At 42.9% G+C, this 20,671-nt stretch overlaps 1 protein-coding gene across 2 annotated transcripts; it reads right to left on the reverse strand.

The window, feature by feature from the left end:
• Positions 1-300: 300 nt before the first annotated feature.
• On the reverse strand, positions 301-20,453 carry LOC143941043 (sulfotransferase 1C1-like). 2 transcript variants are annotated; one of them, XM_077463307.1, is made up of 7 exons: positions 20,256-20,453; positions 15,159-15,281; positions 13,080-13,177; positions 12,875-13,001; positions 2,520-2,614; positions 1,384-1,564; positions 301-581 (listed from the first exon to the last, which is right to left on the reverse strand). In XM_077463307.1, exons 1-7 carry the CDS (start codon positions 20,380-20,382, stop codon positions 469-471), a joined length of 864 nt encoding a protein of 287 aa, XP_077319433.1. In that variant the 5' UTR covers positions 20,383-20,453; the 3' UTR covers positions 301-468. The 2 variants fall into 2 exon arrangements, with proteins under 2 accessions (XP_077319433.1, XP_077319605.1); XM_077463479.1 differs by lacking the exon at positions 20,256-20,453 and adding an exon at positions 19,333-19,474.
• Positions 20,454-20,671: the final 218 nt, after the last annotated feature.

The raw sequence follows: 20,671 nt of genomic DNA on the forward strand, positions 1-20,671 counted from the left end.
AGGAAATGCATCGGGGGTTGATTTACTAAAGGCAAATAGTCTGTGCACTGCAAGTGCAGTTGCGCTAGATCTGAGGAGAAGCTCTGAAATGAGGGAAAGCTCTGCTGATTTCTATCATCCAATCATGTGTAAGCAAAAATGTTTTTCATTTTCCTTGCATATTCCGCTCAGATCTAGTGCAACTGCACTTGCAATGCACAGACAATTTGCCTTTCCTAAATCATCCCTAATGTATGAATGTTTTTAGTGACTGCAATTCCTGCTTGTATGAGAATGGAATTTGCTTCAATAAGACCAGTGTTAGATTTTTAAAGCCATACCTATGTTTTATTTCCATGGTTGTAATATGAAAGAACATAGGACTTTATTAACTAAACTGAAGTGATGGGGCAGTGCAAGGAAGGTACCCGATGGCCAGGCCCAAAACAGGGACTTATCCTAATTGCTAGCAGCATCCATATCCATTCTTCACTTCGGATCTGGGAATTTCAGAGTGGTGTCACTCATCTGACGTTCATAATCTAATTGAAAGATCTTGTTCTGTTCAGCGGTGAACAATGTCTTCCAATCTCCAACTTTACCTGCCAGCACAAAAAGACAAATTCTGAAAATGTCAGTAACAATTTTATGCCCCCCCCCCCCCCCCCTCACATTTTAACCCTCCTGTAGAAAATGGAAGTAAGTTCATGTGATGATTAGGGAGAAATCCACCTAGACCCCATCTTCTGTTATTCATTTATACAGCAGTTGCACCCAGCAACCCACAATTACACTATGTTTTCTAGGATGATTTTCTTACTCCACCCACGGCAATAAGCCATACACGAAGGATGCAGCAGCTGCAAATAATTCCCGCAATATCCCCTTCTAGAATTCTTACCTACCCATTGACTGACTTCAACCATGTTCAACGCTACTACCCTTTTTTGTAGAAAATTGTGCTGTAAATATAAAGCACTGATGTGTATTTAGGGCAGGACTTTACTGGCTCCACCAGGGCTGGACTGGGACAAAAATTTGGCCCTGGACTTCATCCAGACCAGCCCACTTTAATTTTGCAAACAAGCATAAAACAGTATATAAAACTATACGCAATTGTGCAAAAAAAAAAACATATGTAGCATAACATAAGGAGTCCTCACTAACCTCTTTTATTATTTCACTTATTCTCCTCTGTATTTTTCTATCTGTCTCATATCACTGTATGAAGTTGAGGGCGAGGCATGCAGCCATTACTTTGTCACCGAAACCGGCCCACTGAGCCATCGGCCCACCGGGAAACTCCCTGTAGTCCCAATGGCCAGTACATGCCTGGGCTCCACACAGTCTTGACGTTCGAATGGATAAAATCATTAGCACCCATTTATCAACGTTACAACCTACCTTTTCTCATGAAGCCTTTCTCCGATTGGTCAAGAAGTTCCTTAGGGAATTCAGAATAATTGGCCATGGGGTTATTCTTCATGTGTTCAAAGGAGCTGAGTTTCACAATTTTGGTTAATAAATCTTCTGACAGTTCTTTACCTAGAAACTTTGCCACTTTCCGAATCTCCTGTGAGGGGTTCTGAGAGAGAGTAATCGGAATATATGAAGAAAGTGAACTACATTGCTGTACAAAGAACAGGATGATATCAGTATTCTCTTGAATAGGGATGATTTTACAATCGGTATGGAAAAGGTTTCTTGGATATGAGCCTTTAAGCTGTGGATTGTGATGCCCAAATCAATAAGGTTAAACTATTTTGAATGGTTTTCTTACAATGAAGGCTAATCAGTTATAAAGAATGGCGTGGGAATATTCTGAGCTACAGCATTGATCCAAAAGCCTTTGTAGGATCAGGAAGGGTTATTTATTCCATTCGGTCTAAACTGTCCTCCATCACTTTGGAAGTTTGTTTTGCCAGCACTGGACCTTAAATGACTGGGTTTTGTGTGAGGTAGAACCTATAAGCCCTTGTACACACGGTCGGACATTTCGACAACCAAATCCGTCGGATTTTGTCCGTCGGATTCTGTCCGAAACTGTTGCATACACACGGTCGGACAAAGTTGTCGAAAATTCTGATCTTTCAGAACGTGATGACGTCATTTTGTTACGACGGGAATACGTTCAGGCTAGTAGCCAATAGCTTTGATGTAGGAATTTGATCTGAGCATGCGTGGCACTTTGTCCGATCGAAATTCTCTACACATGATCGGAGTATGTCCTATCGGACCAGTTGGTCGGAAAATATTTCCAACATGTTGGAAAATTTGGTCCAACGGATATTCCGACAGAAACATTCCGAGGCATACCACACACAGTTGGATTATCCGACAACACGGTCCGATAGGACACATTCCGACGGATTCTCAGACCGTGTGTACAAGGGCTTAGACATTGATTCCATTCTCTTTACTATGCAAATCCAGCAGAAAGTAACACACAAAAATAAAATCTTTATATACCAAGGTCTCCACCAATTCAAAATCAGGTTGTTAATTTCATGAATAAAATATATGCCTATATATGTGCTCACCTTTTTGAGATCTTCAAAAAAAACATATAAAATGTTGTGTTTGTCTTTCGCTGACCAAAAACCTTTCACGTGATCATACCAGGAGCCCCAGCCCACTGCGTAGATAGAAAACAACAGGTAACAGACACAAAAGAATAAGAAAAATCTTTTTGCCTATCTACACTACAGACTTTACTTGCGGGATCCAGTCTTACCTGTCCTATCCCACAGTCCATTTCCTCAGGACACATTCTCACCTATCTACACTACAGTCTTCACTGCAGGATCCATTCTTACTTATCCTACTACAAAGCCCAATTGTTCAAGACACAATTAACATTACAGTGTTCACTGCAGAATCCAATCTTAGCTGAAAAAATGGGTATTGGCGCTGCTAAATAGTATGAGATTTAATACATTAGTCCATCAATCTTCAAGTCCAAGTCCTTGAAGTGAATACTCAGTATACATGGAGGGGCAGAGATGAAGATGGGATACCTGTATAGATTACGTTAGCAGTCCAAAACAACCTTAGCAGTGGGGAGTTGAAAGCAGACTCCAGATATGCAAATGAGAAGAGAAACATGGGCGCCTCTAGGTTAGAACTGTAAACAGTTTAATGAGATACAGGTGCATTATCCCCTTACATGGAGGTTAAAGCGGAGGTCCACCCTAAAATAAAAAATTGACCATACGCTTCGCTCGGCCTTTTTTGCGGACGATATTTTGTTGTTCTCTACGGATCCGTCGGGAGACTTTATACGCCTTGCAGACTTATTCCACAAATTCCGGTCATACTCTGGACTGCGCATTAATTTTGACAAAAGTGAAATCCTATCCCTTCGACCTAACATGGCCACCGCCTGGACCTCTAGCTCCCCCTTGGCCGTAGCGAAACACTATATCACTTACCTCGGGATACGCATTGGCAGAACACCCTCCACTATCTATTCCCTTAATTTCCCTCCAGTGATATCGAAGATTGTACACGAATTAGAGGCTTGGACGGCTCTTCCTCTCTCGCTCTTCGGGAGATGTCATCTTTTTAAAATGGTTTCATTTGCCCGCTTACTGTACCCAATGCAGACCATTCCTCTCTTAGTTAAACATTCGGATATTAGATTAATTCACTCAGCTTTAACGAAATTTTTATGGGCCGGGAAAAAACCGAGGATTGCTTTGAATAAACTATGCCTCCCGAAGATGGAGGGAGGAGCGAGCCTACCCAATATCCGATTTTACAATCTAGCATGTCTGCTTCGCCAGGGCCTAGATTGGCTTACAGGAAATTCTAGGTACTCTAATGAATCCTTAGAAGCTGCAGTAGTCTCCCCGTTTGCCCTATCGGCTATCCTTCACTCGAATCCAAACAAATTACCCACTCATTTCAGATCTAATCTATTGATTAGGGATACTGTGATAGCATGGAGGGAGTCGCGTAAATTAATAGGGCTACCGTCCGATATTTCCCGCTATTTACCAATCCAATCTAACCCCATGTTCCCTCCTTCCACAATGCATAGTGTATTTACTTGTTGGGCATCTAAGGGTCTCACGAAGGTATATGATGTCTATTCGAATGTCTCTGGCAGGCCCAAGCCGTTCTCAATGCTAGCCAGAGAATTCTCCTTGCCGCGATCTCATTCCTTCCACTACCATCAGCTCCTTAGTTATCTGGGTAACAGGCATAGATATATAACAAATCAGTTTCAAAAATCATTCATGGATACGATCATACACAGTGGTGACTATTCTGTCTCTACTATTTATACTTCCCTTATTGAATTCCACTCTGCCAAATACCGCTTGCAACCTTTCCGAAAATGGGCGGATATTTTTGAGGATGTGGACCTTCCCGGAAAATTACTAGAGGGTTATGTTAAGACTAGAAAGATTACAGTTTCCGAAACTTGGAGAGAAACCCAATTCAAGATTCTTCATAGGGCGTATTAACCCTTCCGTATCAACCGAGCGGACCCTAGCCAGGAATGTTGTCCATGGTGCTCAAAATTGCATCCTACGCTTCTCCATCGTTTATGGGAATGTCCACACGTTGAGACCTTTTGGAACTTGGTGTTACAATTTATTCATGCTGTAACAAATTGGGACCTACCCAGAGACCGACTTCTATGTCTCTTCGGATATACCACATTGGCTGAACCTCACCTCTCAGATAGCTACCCAGCTATACCCCAATGGGCGTATATATGTCTCTTGGTTGCACGGAGAACTATCCTGACACAATGGATCAAACCCTCACCACCTTCAATACAGGCTGTGAAAAAAACCCTGGAAACTCTGTTCTACTTAGAACGATTAGATACTATTTTGCTAAATTTCAAATCAACTTCACGCTTTTTTTCGAGATGGCGCATTTTTTTGGAACATGTCTTTGCAAAAGAAGATATACACAGGATTATGCAGCCATTCAGATTCACAGAATGGTACCTAAAGAGGGACATTACTAATTCTCTGGGATCGCTAAAACTACCCAGGGAAACACTGGGGGAGGAGCCCCCCCAGTCTTGCTCTACAGCATAATGACTCTTAGCTTATGTTATATGCGGACTCTGTATTGCTCTGCCATGTATTTTTCTCTTTGCTAGGTTGAGTTATTGTTCCCATGGACTCTGCTGTACACATGTCGGCTTCTTAGGCATATGGTTGTCAACTATGAACCATGTATGATTATTAAGTGTCTCTTGTATACTTACTGTTTTTGTTTCTTGACTGCTTGTCATTTATAGTAAAAAGCAATAAAAAAAATTTTATTTAAAAAAAAAATAAAAAATTTACATTAACATTTAAACAAAATAAAAAATAAAAAATAAATGTTTTTTTTACTTACCAGAAGCCCCTGTTGCTAGGCAGTCTTCCTAATCTGCCTCTTCCTATTCAGCAACACTTCTTCCTCTTTGGCGAGCTGCCCCGTTGTCTTCTGGGACATGTGTGTGTCCCAGAAAACAGGGCGATTCACAAAGCGCCACACGACTCGTGCATGCGCAGTAGGAAATGGGCAGTGAAGCCGCAACGCTCCACTGCCTGTTTCCCTTCATTAAGATGGCGGCGACAGATCGGTCTCAGGGGCCCAACATCGCGGGCTCCCTGGACAGGTAAGTGTCCTTATTAAAAGTCACCAGCTACAGTGTTTGTAGCTGCTGACTTAAAAAAAAAAAAAAATCACGGCTGAAAGAGCTCTTTAAGTAAGTAAGGCATGAGTCCTTCCACATTGGCGTAGCGTTCACTGCAGAGCGGCGTTCTGAACAGCTGATTTTTCTGCCTAGCCAGCAGGATCTCTGGGACCACAGCGGTGGAACCAAGGCTTGGATCAGGCCGATGGTGAGGGCTGGAACGTGCTGCCAGGCGTGATTACATCACTGGTGGGTGAAAAAGTCATGTGTCTGTGACGCAACGCGTCAGTGAGGAGCCAGGTGTTTCGTTCGTCACTTCCGGTTGCGGCCGAGACTGGAAGTCTCTTTGTTTACACGCACTACAGTGTATTTATATGTAAGTGTGGATTTTATTTTTAATAAACATTTTGGAGATTACTGCACATGAGAGTCCCCTTCTCTTTCCCTATGGTCGGATGCACTATGCTTTGAATATATGGATGAGCGTATCGTATAAAGAAGAGCCAGCAGTTTTCCCTTGCAAGTACATATGACCCTTAGGGGTCTGAAAATGAGGTGAGAGGCTGGGGGAAACGGGGGTGCACCATTAGAGCACTGATGGTGGAGCGGTTTAATTGTGGAGTTTGCCTGCACTCGTATACACACTGCATGATTATAAGGACTGTCACTATTTGAATAATATTTTTTGAATAGCACTGGATAGTTTGGATCACTGGAATTTTTCTTGGATGGACTTCTGTATTGCTATCTTGAAATGTGACTGTGTATTCATCTTTGTATTTTGCACATTTATTTGAGTGTGGATTATTATCGATGGTATATGCGTTTTTGCACTATAGTCACTTTATTATATATTTTTGCACTATTTACTGTGATTGCACATTTTTTCTTATATGTATGCTTCATTATGATTAGGCTAGGTGATATTTATTTATTTATTTATTTTTATGAAAACAGGTAGCGCTACATATTCTTCATTTATCACTGGTGGGTTGCAACGGCGTTTCGGAGCATGCGCATTGGTAGATGGGACTCTGGGCACGCTCCTTTGTCACGCTAGTGAGACAGCCTTATATGCCTTGGAATACTGCCATCTAGTGGAAAGGATGTGACATGCTTTCCTACATTAAATACCCAGAGCTAAAATAATATAGCTCCTACTATGGGGACATGGACAACAACTATATTTACTCTCCTCTACTTCTTCACTGACAACAGCGGCCTTTTACCTATGGTACAAAAAGGGCATGCAGGCACTGATGTCCTCGGATCCCTCACCTCTTACTTCTCTATTCGACCACCCAGCGGTACCTCAAGGTAGAGGCTCCAACTTCATAGGACCCTTCTCTCGCTTCAGTTGGCCCCTGGTGGGCTCATTTGAGGACTCCACCTCAGGCAAGCCTGTGGTGCCGGATGCTCAGGGCAACTGGCTCTCAGCCCTTTGCATAACCTCCTTTTCTGCTGATCTTTTCTACTCTTCCCAAATACACAGAGTGTAAACATATTCTTTTAATTAATTTACCATTTATTTCACACATAGTAGTCATAATTTCATGTATCTTCCCATATAAATTTTCTTTCTCTCCCCCCCCCCCCCCCCCCTAGGATTTCTCCCCCACAGCCAGAAAAATCAGCTGTTCAGAACGCCGCTCTGAAGTGAATTCCACGCCAATGTGGAAGGACTCGTGCCTTACTTCCTTAACCTCCATGTAAGTGGATAATGCACCTGTATCTCATTAAAATGTTTACAGTTCTAACCTAGAGGCGCCTGTGTTTCCCATCTCATTTTCGATCTTAGCTGTCCTACTACATGATTTAATTACTCGGGATACAATCCCACATGTTTATTCTAAAGTCTTCCCTGTGGACCCCAAATGTGACCCTTGTTGGGTTTTCTTGGAAATGTCTCAGGATTTACATAATGGCTGCGCATTATATTTACTGAGGGATTATGTTAATATTATGTATTGTCGGGTTAGGATTTTTTTATTTCAGAAAAATTTGATACAGCCACACACTAAATCGTAACCTCACTGGAAAATCCTGCCAAACGGGCCCACGCCTCTAGGAGCTACAGGTGTTGAATAAAAGATCGTAATTGGGAATTTGAAATCAGTCAATACATAAAGATATTTTCATTTATCAAACACAGAATATTTCCCTGTAGTTACCAGATAGGGTTCACATACTTTTTAAATAAATGACTGCTGATTAATCTTGTTTGTGCTTTGCTTTAATATACCTGCAGTTCTTTATTGTAAGTTCTTTTAATGTTTGGTGTTTTATTTCTCACAGAGATCACATTACTTCCTCAAAAACCTTCATCTTCCTTTCTGTAAGGATAGCTCCATCTTTTGTCATTTCGCCATATGACAAGCTTTAATATGATTATAAGCATATGAGAAAATATAGATGACAGATGGTGATGAGAAAAAGTCCAAAAGACACAGGATGTGGTAATGCTGGATAATACAAGTGCACCTCACACTAGACATGTGCAGAGTAAAATATTTAGTTTCAGAATTTCGTTTTCGTCCGAAAACGTAATTTATTTAGTTACTCCCGAAATTCGTTTTTATTTATTTCGTTTTTCGTTCAAAAATTGCATTCGTCCGAAAATCCACATGAATTACGGTCGAATCTGTCTTGGAAGGCTTATGGTGTCTGTCAATGTATAAAGAAGATTTGACGGAGCTAACTATATAGCATACTTTAGAACCCTATTAAAGTCTATGGGACTCCAACGTTCAAAATCTAAAGTGCTAATTTTAAAGGCTAATTTGCAAGTTACTGTCCTAAAAAGTGTTTGGGGACCCGGGTCCTGCCCCAGGGGACATGTATCAATGCAAAAAAAAGTTTTAAAAACGGCCGTTTTTTCGGGAGCAGTGATTTTAATAATGATTAAAGTGAAACAATAAAAGTGTAATATTCCTTTACATTTCGTAGGGGGGGGGGTTGTCTATAGTATGCCTGTGAAGGGGCGCATGTTTCCCGTGCTTAGAACTGTCCCTGCACAAAGTGTCATTTATGCAGGAAAAAAAGTCCTTTAAAATCACTCGCAGCTATAATGAATTGTCGGCTCCGTAATACAGAGAACACTCATTGAAAGTCATTGATAAAAAAAATAAATAAATAAATAAATAAAAAAGCGTGGGGGTCCCCCAAATTCAATTACCAGGCCCTTCAGGTCTGGTATGGATATTAAGGGGAACCCTGCCTCAAATTTAAGAAAAAATTTGACGTGGGGTTCCCCCTAAATATCCATAACCAGACCCTTCAGGTCTGGTTATGGATATTAAGGGGAACCCCGCGTCAAATTTAAAAAAAAAATTGACGTGGGGTTCCCCCTAAAAATCCATACCAGACCCTTTATCCGAGCACGCAACCTGGCAGGCCGCAGGAAAAGAGGGGAGGACGAGAGAGCGGCCCCCCCTCCCTCCTGAACCGTACCAGGCCACATGCCCTCAACATTGGGAGGATGCTTTGGGGGTCTGTGACCCCTCAAAGCACCTTGTCCCCATGTTGATGAGGACAAGGACCTCATCCCCACAACCCTGGCCGGTGGTTGTGGAGGTCTGCGGGCGGGGGGCTTATCAGAATCTGGAAGCCCCCTTTAACAAGGGGACCCCCAGATCCCGGCCCCCCCCCTGTTTGAAATGGTAAGGGGGTACAAAAGTACCCCTACCATTTCACAAAGAAAATGTAAAAAATTGTTAAATAAAACAAACACACTTTTGAAAAATTCCTTTATTAAAAATAAAAAAAAGATTCCAGCGGCGGTAATCCACTCTTGCTATCCAGCGACGGACGGTCATCTCTCCAGCGATGTCTCATCTCATCCAGCGCAGCGCAGCATCCTTCTTCTGTCTCCTCCACGGAGACACTACAGGCATTCCGGCGGCTGACGTTTCTTATATACGGAGGGCGGGGCCACCCGTCACCTGATCCCGCCCCCCTCTGACGCAAGGGGAAACCCGGGGTTCCCCGTGACGTATGGGTGACCCCGCCCCCCCTCTGATGTAACGGAAACCTGCCTGTGTTACATCAGAGGGGTGCGGGTCACCCCTACGTCACAGGGAACCCCGGGTTTCCCCTTGCGTCAGAGGGGGGCGGGGTCAGGTGACGGGTGGCCCCGCCCTCCGTATATAAGAAACGTCAGCCGCCGGAATGCCTGCAGTGTCTCCGTGGAGGAGACAGAAGAAGGATGTATTCGCTGCGCTGGATGAGATGAGACATCGTTAGAGAGATGATCGTCCGTCGCTGGATAGCAAGAGTGGATTACCGCCGCTGGAATCTTTTTTTTTATTTTTTTATTTTTAATAAAGGAATTTTTCAAAAGTGTGTTTGTTTTATTTAACCATTTTTTACACTTTCTTTGTGAAATGGTAGGGGTACTTTTGTACCCCCTTACCATTTCAAACAGGGGGGGGGCCGGGATCTGGGGGTCCCCTTGTTAAAGGGGGCTTCCAGATTCTGATAAGCCCCCCGCCCGCAGACCTCCACAACCACCGGCCAGGGTTGTGGGGATGCGGCCCTTGTCCTCATCAACATGGGGACAAGGTGCTTTGAGGGGTCACAGACCCCCAAAGCATCCTCCCAATGTTGAGGGCATGTGGCCTGGTACGGTTCAGGAGGGAGGGGGGGCCGCTCTCTCGTCCCCCCCTCTTTTCCTGCGGCCTGCCAGGTTGCGTGCTCGGATAAAGGGTCTGGTATGGATTTTTAGGGGGAACCCCACGTCAATTTTTTTTTAAATTTGATGCGGGGTTCCCCTTAATATCCATACCAGACCTGAAGGGTCTGGTTATGGATATTTAGGGGGAGCCCCACGTCAAATTTTTTCTTAAATTTGAGGCAGGGTTCCCCTTAATATCCATACCAGACCTGAAGGGTCTGGTAATTGAATTTGGGGGACCCCCACGCTTTTTTTTTTTATTTATTTATTTATTTTTTTATCAATGACTTTCAATGAGTGTTCTCTGTATTACGGAGCCGACAATTCATTATAGCTGCGAGTGATTTTAAAGGACTTTTTTTCCTGCATAAATGACACTTTGTGCAGGGACAATTCTAAGCACGGGAAACATGCGCCCCTTCACAGGCATACTATAGACAACCCCCCCCTACGAAATTTAAAGGAATATTACACTTTTATTGTTTCACTTTAATCATTATTAAAATCACTGCTCCCGAAAAAACGGCCGTTTTTAAAACTTTTTTTTGCATTGATACATGTCACCTGGGGCAGGACCCAATCTCCTATTCTATATCGAACTGTTGTAACAATGAAAACGAAAATAAAGCATTTATTTATGTCGGATCTTTTGTTTTTCGGATTTTGTGCTTTCGTTATCGTTTGTCAAAACGAAAACGAAAATAGCTGAAATTCGGACGAAAATGCATTCGGACGAAAACGAACGCACATGTCTACCTCACACCAAGTTCCCCCAAAACGTGCATCGCACTCCCCTTAGGGGTTTTCACTTACCAGATGTAAGCATAAAGTCAGCCATTAATATGCCAAGAGATACGCCATCCACATCTTAAGTTGGATCAGAACCGCCAATCACCTCCGCATGTACTTTTTACTCCTAAACAGTGGTGAGTGAAAACCCCTAAGGGGAGTGCGATGCACGTTTTGGAGGAATTTGGTGTGAGGTGCACTTGTATTATCCAGCATTAGACACATCCTGTGTCTTTTGGACTTTTTCTCATCACCAACTGTCCTCTATATTTTCTCATGTGCCTATAATCATATGAAAACTTGTCACATGGCGAAATGACAATAGTGCTGCTTTAGTATATACTAGTACTTATAGAAGTACCTGTGGACTTGATACTATTTGATATAAAATTTAAATTTTAAAGTGGGGTGCCCCCTAAAAAAAATAAAAATTAAAAGTAAAAAAAAAAAGACAAATATTGCAGCTGCTGACTTTTAATAATCGGACACTTACCTGTCCCAGGGTCCAGCGATGCGGGGGAACGAAGCCCCCCCCCCCCCTCGTTCCCCACTCTGCTCGCGGCGCCGTCATTCTTGCTGTGGGCACCCGGCTGTGGCTTCACATCCGGGCACCCACTGCGCATGCGCGAGCGGCGCCGTGATACGCCGCATAGTCATCTGGGACACGTGACAGGTCCCAAATGACTGTGCGGCGCGAGGGGAAGTGATGTCACCAGCCGGGGCAAGAAAGAAGGCAGACTACAAGGGATCCCCTAGCAACAGGTATTTAGAGGTGAGTAAAAAAATTTTTTTCCAATTATTTAATTTTTTTCTTTTTGAAGAATTTTAAACTATTTTAGATTTTTTGGTGGCAACACCACTTTAAGTAGCTGCTGATTAATAAAGTATATGCGATACATACAGTATGTGCCAGTGCATTGTTAATAACATTTAAGCTCCGGAGCGCTGAGAGAATGGAAGGAGGCCTTGGTTTTCACTTTTTTTTTTTATATATAGCTCCGTCTTTGTTCAGGTTTTATCCAGGGTTACTATCTACTCCCTGGATAGAGATGCCTGTCATAGATGATACAATCATGTAAATCTCAATTTCTAGAGGAGGGGAGACTGAATTAATTATTTTGCCTGCCTGTTTTTTTTTTTTTTTCTCTCTACAAAAAACTTTTTTTGTTTTTTTTATATTGTCAAAGTTCTAGCTAGGTCAGCTTTAAATAATGCCGGCCATACACGGTTCGAATTTCGAAAGAATTTTCTTTCGAAAATCGTATCTAAGAATTTTCGTATGAATTTCGCACCATTAGTGAGGCTGCAGCAACAGCCGATTTTCGTGCGGAAATAAAATTTGAGGAATCGGACATGTTGGAATTTTTTTGAAAAACAAACGATTTTCTAATCAATGATGGGAGAATCATGCGAGAAATGTAATAAGAAAAGAAAATGTACGGAGATAAAAGAAAATTTACGGAGAGAAAAGAAGATTCCCGGCCAAGAAAATTCTTTTCTGTAGCAACATGAGGTGAAATTGAAGGCTTGGTCGGCCGAATTTCGAAAATCAATGGTGGCATCATCGGATCACAAAAAAAAACGAATTTTCTGATTTTGAAAAGAACATTTGTTCGAAATTCGACCGTGTATGGCCTGCATAAGACTGCCTTTATTATGGAGATGAGATCACACCCCATGAGCCATAAGAAAAATTCTAAAAGGCTCAAAAACATTTTGTCACCTGCTGCCTTGTGCCTACAGATTTAACCCTAATAGACCTTAATTCAGTCTTTCCCCCTCACCGTCTCCCTTCATAAACCTCTGCACGTAGTCCTCAAACAGTCCTGGGTCTGGGTGGAACCGCACAAGATGGTCAAAGTGGTAGAAGGAAGTCAAAGTATCTCTGGCATTGCGTGCCACATAAATGACCTGTAAAGAAAATACTGTCATTCTAGTCAATGTCGCTTCTGCAGTGTAGGATTTATCAACATTGCTCAGTGCAACTACCTTGCAGTTGTGTTTCCAGAATGATGGTGGAACCAGCTGGTAGGGCAGATGGCTCTTCAGTACTCGTGGTGATGGCCTGGCATTCACCTCTTCAATCCCTGCAATGTAGATGTCAGAGATAGATGTTTTACTGCCTGATTCGTCCGCCTTTCCAAAATATATCCATCTGATGGCGAAGCAAGGGAATAGTTCCTATAGAGAGCAAAATATGGCAACCTCCAACCGCTAATCACTTTATTATGAGGATCATCACATGGCTACAAGCCGCCATCTATTCCTTTTTAGCATGATGTCACATGGGTGATCCTGATGCTAGTGTACAGATTGCCAAGAGACCATCTACTGGTCTATATGGAATTGCCCTCTCGCTAGCCAGACCAGCGAGATGTTCTTCTCTTGTTAGCAAAAGAGAGATCCTCAGCATCCAGGGCTAGTAGGAGTGCAGTTTCACAGAGGTACAGTAAGTGGAAGGCTCTCCTGCATGACCCTGCCACTGGCAATTTATTGCCAGTAGCGCAGTTGCCTGAGTGTCACCAGTCTTAGTTTTCACACCAACATGTGCAAGGATCAGACTGATGCATGCAGGCCCTGAAGGGTCAAGTACTGACCCCCTCACAGAAGACTTAAAGTGGTTGTAAACCGCAGACATAAAATATGAACAAAGCATATTCCTCTATAGGGTGTACTTGTCTCAATTAAGAGCACTGTTATTTATGTCTACTGATCATTCCTCTATCTGCATGAGTCATTTCTGAAAGGTTTTCCTGACACCAAGAGAAAAAAGGTGACAGGAGAGGAAGCTCCAGCTGATTGATAGCCTCAGCTCTGTTCCTGTGTGCTGTTTAAGGGGGGGGGGGGGGGCTTCCCTCCAATAAGCTCTCAGAGCTCTCCTACTGAGCTCTGCAGTGTGCTATTTTAGCACCCTGCCCCCTTTTTTATGACATCTTGGACAAACATTTGTGTGTCCATGTGTATGCAAGACAAGTTTGAGCCAACATCCTTCGGAAAAAAATCCACGGTTTTGTTGTCGGAAAATTCAGGGGCATTAGAGTATGCTCTTATGTCCAGTATTGTTTAAATTCTTTCTATTGATATGTCTTATGCATCTGTCCATCAGGCCATCTCACAAGCCTAACAAGTAAATGATTAACAAGATTACTGCTTGATGCCAACTTGAAATAACCTGTGCCATGTCATCAACCCACTGGAAATGTTCCAACTATGGGCAGAGAGTAGTGAAAAAAAACATGAGATTCCTCTATTAGTACATCCTGTTATGACTTGTAATATGATAAAGATCTCAGCAGGATCCCAAGAATTTTGTCTGGATGTGCCTGTAACCAGTCATATTATACCCACATTTTTATCCAATCCCCTTGAGCTGTTTAATAGTAGATAGAGGTTCCCACAGCTACAGCATTCTGTTTTCATATTATCACGATCTTTGAGCCCTCTACTGGGCAGGTATTTTGAGCTCAGCATTTAATAAATTATTCTTCACAGACCAAAAACCCACCTCTGCTAGTTTTTGATCTGTGAATGGTCAACTGCTCTTTATAGTTTCTCGGTGTCCAACATTGCTTTGGTGGCAGTGCACACTGAGGATGTGTGTGTACATACAATCATCAGTATAGTCTCAGCCCCTGTACACACGGTCGGAGATTTCGACAACCAAATCCGTCGGATTTTGTCCGTCGGATCTTGTCCGAAACTGTTGCATACACACGGCCTGACTAAGTTGTCGAAAAATCCGATCATTCAGAACGTGATGACGTTATTTCGTTACGATGGGACTACATTCAGGCTAGTAGCCAATAGCTTTGATGTAGGAATTTGATCTGAGCATGCGTGGCACTTGGTCCGATCAAAATTTTCTACACATGATCGGAGTATGTCCGATCGAACCAGTTGGTCGGAAAATATTTCCAACAAGTTGGAAAATTGGGTCCGACGGATATTCCGATGGAATCAGTCCGATGCATACCACACACAGTCGGATTATCCGACAACACGGTCCGATAGGACACATTCCGACGGATTTTCCGACCGTGTGTACAAGGGCTAACAATGTCTCCTGACCTGGCTTCATCATATGAAGGAGTTCAATGAAGGGAATTCTCTCATATACTGGTGCTCTCATGCATATCTGCTCATCGCCATCATGTAGGATCAGATCCACTGTCTCCTGCATCCAAGTGGTTCCTGAAATTCAAAATTCACACGTATCAAGCATCACTATATATACAAAGAGATTAATCTACACACTATGAAATAGTTACCCCTGCAGAGCTTTCCCATAACCTTAGTACAGCCTTTCTCAACCTTTTCAACACAGAGGAACCCTTGAAATAGTTCTCCGGTCTCGGGGAACCCCTGCTAAAAATTTGAAATTTACAATTCATGATACATTAGTGTGATGTCAGTGGGAAGAATGGTCCTTACACTTGTGGTCATTGGGAAGATTTACCCCCTTACAGATAGCTAAAAAGATCAACGGTGTGAGTGGGAACTTATCTGAGAGGCAGAAATTGCCCAATGCTGAAGGAACCCCTACAACCTCTGGAGGAACCCTGGTTGAGAATCACTGCCTTAGATGCATATAGCAGAAATGGTTAAAGGGCTACTCTACCCAAATGTATACATTCTGTAGATGTTGGAGAGTAATACCATGGTTTCTCAAATCTTGGACTTTTGGACCAGATATAATACACAGGGAGGGAGTACACAATATAACAGGGATATGCAATTAGCGGACCTCCAGCTGTTGCAAAACTACAAGTCCCATCATGCCTCTGGGTGTCATGCTTGTGGCTGTTAGAGTCTTGCTATTCCTCATGGGACTTGTAGTTCTGCAACAGCTGGAGGTCCGCTAATTGCAGATCCCAGCAATATACAATATTTTCCATTAAGGAAGGTAAGGGGATTTTTCATATGTTAACCTCAGCAGTTTACTCCATCTTCATTCTCCTCCTTAATAATCCTCTCCCCTTTAAACCACATGTGAATTGCACAGGAACCGCACTGCTTTTCTGTTCAATTCACATGTGATATAATGAGGTGCGATTTGAGCCCATTCATTTTGAATGGCCTCATAACACACAGCATCACACGAAAGACTTACATTCAGATTTTTTTTTTATCTCACTGCAAACAAATTTCATGGGCGTTTTGTACCATGTAATCTGGTGCCAGCAAACGCACTGTGTTTGCGACCTGCATTTAGGGTGACCTTAAGATTGCACTGACGCCCGCTGTGGATTGCAAGTGGAGTGCGATTTGAATGTGTTGAGAAAAATGCACACGATCGCAGTGTTTCCTGCACAGTATTAGTGTGAACAGAAACTAAATGTTACATTCCACATCTGTGGACCCCTCTCCTGTCTGCACCCAAACCCTGCTCTGCTCCTTTTCCCCAGTGTTATCAGTATCCACCTGTCCTGTAATAGCTCGGATCCTTTGATCTTCTTCTATGCCAGTGTTACCGGCCTCAAAATGTGAATTAAGAGAGCCGATGATTGTAGACGCGATGAGATAAGGTGATGTGGCCTTATATAGACTCTGTTTGTGTACCTTCTCTGCCATCTACTGGTTATTAATAGAATAGAAGGGCCATATTTAGAAATATAAAAAAAATGAATATGTACTTTGCTTTGGGGTGTCTGTTTTGTGACCATATAAACCCCAGTCCGTCACACCAGCTCTTCTCCTTTCTCTCCTGTCAGTGTCCACTTCTTCCGTGCCAGCTCTGCTCCTTTCCCCTCTATTGGTGCCCCCTCTTCTGTGCCAGCTCTGTTGGCGTCCAACTTTTCTGTGCCAGCTATGCTCCTTACTTCTCTGTCAGCGTCCACCTCTTCTGTGTTCATCTCTTCTGTGCTAACTCTACTTTCCCCTCTGTCGGTTTCCACCTCTTCTGTGCCAGCTCTGCTTTTTTTTCCCCTCTGTTGGTGTCCACCAACTGTCGGTTTCCACCTATTCTGTGCCAGCTCTGCTCTTTTCCCCTCTGTTGCTCCTTTTCCCTTTGTCTGTGTCCACTTCTTCTTTGCCAGCCCTGTTCTTTTCCCCTCTGTGCCAGCTATGCTCTTTTCCCCTCTGTGGGTGTAGCCCTCTTCTATGCCAGCTCTGTTCCTTTCCCCTCTGTCGGTGTCCACCTCTTCTGTGCCAGCTCTTCTCCTTTCCTTTCTGTTGGTGTCCATCTCTACTATTACAGCTCTGTTTATTTCTGTTCTGTGCAAGCTCTTCTCCTTTCCCTTCTGTTGGTGTCCACCTCTACTGTTCCAGCTCGGTTTATTTCCCCTATGTCAGTATCCACCTCTTCTGTGCCAGCTCTGCTCCTTTCCCCTTCATCGGCGTCCACCTTTTCTGTGCCAGCTCTGCTCCTTACTTCTCTGTCAGTGTCCACCTCTTCTGTGCCAGCTCTGCTCCTTTCCCCTCTGTCGGTTTCCACCTCTTCTGTGCCAGCTCTGCTCCTTTTCCCTTTGTCTGTGTCCACTTCTTTGCCAGCTCTGTTCCTTTCCCCTCTGTGGCAGCTCTGCTCTTTTCCCCCCTGTCGGTGTTCCCCTCTTCTGTGCCAGCTCTGCTCCTTTCCCCTCTGTTGAAGTCCACTTCTTCTATGCCAGCTTTTCTCCTTTCCCTTTTGTTGGTGTCCACCTCTACTGTTCCAGCTCTGTTTTTTTTCCCCTCTGTCAGAATCCACCTGTTCTGTGCCAGCTCTGCTCCTTACTTCTCTGTCAGTGTCCACCTCTTCTGTGCTATCTCTGCTCTTTTCCTGTATGATCTGTGTCCCCCTCTTCTGTGCCACTTTGTCTCCTCTCTCCAGTTCCAGCAGTGTCCCTCTCTTTTGTGCCAGCTCTGTACATCTCACCAGTGTCACCAGCATAGTTAAAGTGAAAAAAAAGCTAAAGTAGAAAAATATATATGCAAGTCCAATCTTGAATGGAAATCAACAATAAAAAAACAATATTGTGACAAATACAGATTTAAATGCACAGCCCCATGATAGGAGGCTGCTGTTACAGCAGGTACAGGTACGTGATTTTGCGATGGAGGGCCGCCCTACCACAGTATATATGCGTGGGGCAGTCCGGAAGCTGTTAAATGATTTTCTACCATGTTACACTTCGTTCAGTTCCCTCTCCTTCCACCCCCATCCACCTTTCCACAATCAATTCTCGTTCCTTCTTCTTCCTCCCCTATCCCTTCTTCCACCATTAAAGAGGAAGTAAACTTCCTCTGCTGACATTTACCTATAGGTAAGCCTATAATAAGGCTTACCTATAGGTAGTGTAAATATCTCCTAAATGTGTACCGTTTAGGAGATATTTACATTACATGCAGCCAGTGCCGTTCCTTCTGAGCCCTGTGCTGTGAATGACAGAGACCGGGAACCCAGAAGCAAGACAGGTGAAAATGGAAGCATCATGGCGCTGGAACATTTTAAGGTTTCACAAGTTTTACCTAATGGGCTAGTATGCGATGCGTTCTAGCCCATTTTGACTTTACCTTGCAGGAATTAAAAAAAAAAAACTTCCAGCTGTATACAACCGCTTTAAAGTAAAACTATAGGCAAATCTTTTTTTTTTTGGATAAAGTAAGGGAAGGTTATAACTCGTTTCAGATTTTTTTTTTCCCCATCCGTGTCCCATTGCAGAGATTTCCCTTATTTCTTGTCCCATAGCCATGCGGGAAGTGAGAGGAATTCCCTGCAAATTAAGGGAATTCCTTGGGGACCCTTAGCTCCCCAGAATTAGTACCCCCATTGGAAGATTTACAGTCTATCACCTTTCTGGGGACAACCCAAAATTTGTGATTTTCTTTTACTTTCAATGATCATGATAAACAGGACAGATAGAGAGGGTGAATCTCCAAAACAGGAGCACAGACAGCTATAATAACTGACAAGTGTTCTAATCCCTCTGCAATCTAAAACAAAAAGAAAAACTATTTTGCCTTTAGTGATACCTTAACTCTTGCTTCCTCTCCTTCCTCCCAACCCCCCCCCCCCCCCCCCATCAACTCTTGCTCCCTCCACTTCCACCACTTGCCCCTTTACTTCCACCATTGTTTTTTTCCACAACTATCCCCCCTTTTACCATCAGTTCTTGCTCCTTTTCCTTTCATCCCTGCTTCCTCCATATACAAATAGCAGTGTCCATTATATCTAAAAAAAATAAAACCTTATGGGGGCATGATTCAGTCGTTTTATATATCAGATGTTGGGACTACAGCATCAACAATTTCATACTTAATCGTTTACCGCATATGCAAACAAATAAAATCAAGTAGAAAGAGTGGGCACACCACAAGGTGGGTAGGAACAGTTGTGGGTGGGCTGGTCCTGTAATAATCAATAGTAAAAGTTTAGTATGATAAAAAAAGACCATTACGAGAATTAGCTGAAACAAATAAACATTTTAGACAAAACTGTTGAGAATTTTTAAATGAAGTTCATAGAAGAAATGACTGCACTTAGTGAACCCAACAAGTAAAAGATTTATTTAACAAATTTACATATCACATATGCTGTTTCTTTTGCGTACATTGGGTGTGGGGATCACAACTCTAGGCAGCACAAGCACCCAACCTGCAGGGGGAGCCAGCAAGGCTTGGTTAGTGTCATTGCTCCTTGTATTTTTATGAAATTGCTACCTTCTAGTCACAAAATTTTTATATTACAGAAGATTAATAGTTCAATCATTCCAAGACCCGAGTCCTGGGAGAAGCTGCTGATAACCATGTTAACATATAACTCACAATTGTTTGTGCCAAATGCACATTAACTCTTACTAACACAGATGCCAAGCAGGGTATACTGAAAATATTTTCCACCATAGTCAGCAGTGGTGCTGCATACACAATAAATTGTCATCCAATTTTTGCTCTGGATGTCTTATTATAAAAGGGTGCACTAAGGTTAGCCACATAGCATTTAGATATTCCTCAGCTATGATCCATTACAAAACATGCTGTGAAATAAGGAAATAGGAGGACCTTGCTAAGTATCTATTCACTTCCAATACACACCATAGTGGTAAATTTCACCAGTCTAACAGCTCTAATTCAAGGAATAAATCTAAGTTCTTTAAGTCTTCTCTATACAGTATCAAGTATGAACCTAAATGGATATCTTCTAGATTAAATATTGAAGAAAAAAAAAAGTTGAGTTTTCTATGTGCTTACCAGATTTTGGGTAAGTGTCTATCAAGATGTCCCCAGGTCTTGCTTGGAAGTTGTAGATTTGCTCCCAGTTTGCAGCAATAACTTCAGCCAGAGCCATGCCCTCTACAACAGTTAGTTTGCCTGCCATGGGGATACCACGTCAAGTAGACACAAGTGAAAACTCAGCCTCGGTCGTGGTTTACACTGGACTGAACACAAGTTCCAGGGAACTTTATATCCCAAGATAAGAGGGAGTGGCAGCCTCAGCATTGTGAAGCAAAAACACACATTGGGCAAGCGTTCCTCTCAAATATTAAGCTGATCCTGAAACTTGGCACAGGCACCCCAGATTATATATATGTGAGGAATCTGTGTTTGTGGGAAGGAGTGTAACTATATTGAAAACATGGGAACACAGGGGTATCGTCCTGTATATA

The sequence above is a fragment of the Lithobates pipiens genome, unplaced genomic scaffold (assembly GCF_037356315.1).
Source record: "Lithobates pipiens isolate NorthernLeopardFrog02 unplaced genomic scaffold, aLitPip1_a1.2 Scaffold_1, whole genome shotgun sequence".
Classification (NCBI taxonomy): Eukaryota; Metazoa; Chordata; class Amphibia; order Anura; family Ranidae; genus Lithobates; species Lithobates pipiens.

Bases quoted from the DNA above. Each gene is read 5' to 3' on its own strand.
- LOC143941043 (XM_077463307.1), bottom strand. From the start codon at position 20,382: ATGGCAGGCAAACTAACTGTTGTAGAGGGCATGGCTCTGGCTGAAGTT. The intron at 13,002-13,079 runs GTAGTTGCACTG...TTTTCTTTACAG, and splicing joins TCTGGAAACACAACTGCAAG to GTCATTTATGTGGCACGCAA. The intron at 2,615-12,874 runs GTGAGGGGGAAA...CTATCTACGCAG, and splicing joins GAGGTTTATGAAGGGAGACG to TGGGCTGGGGCTCCTGGTAT.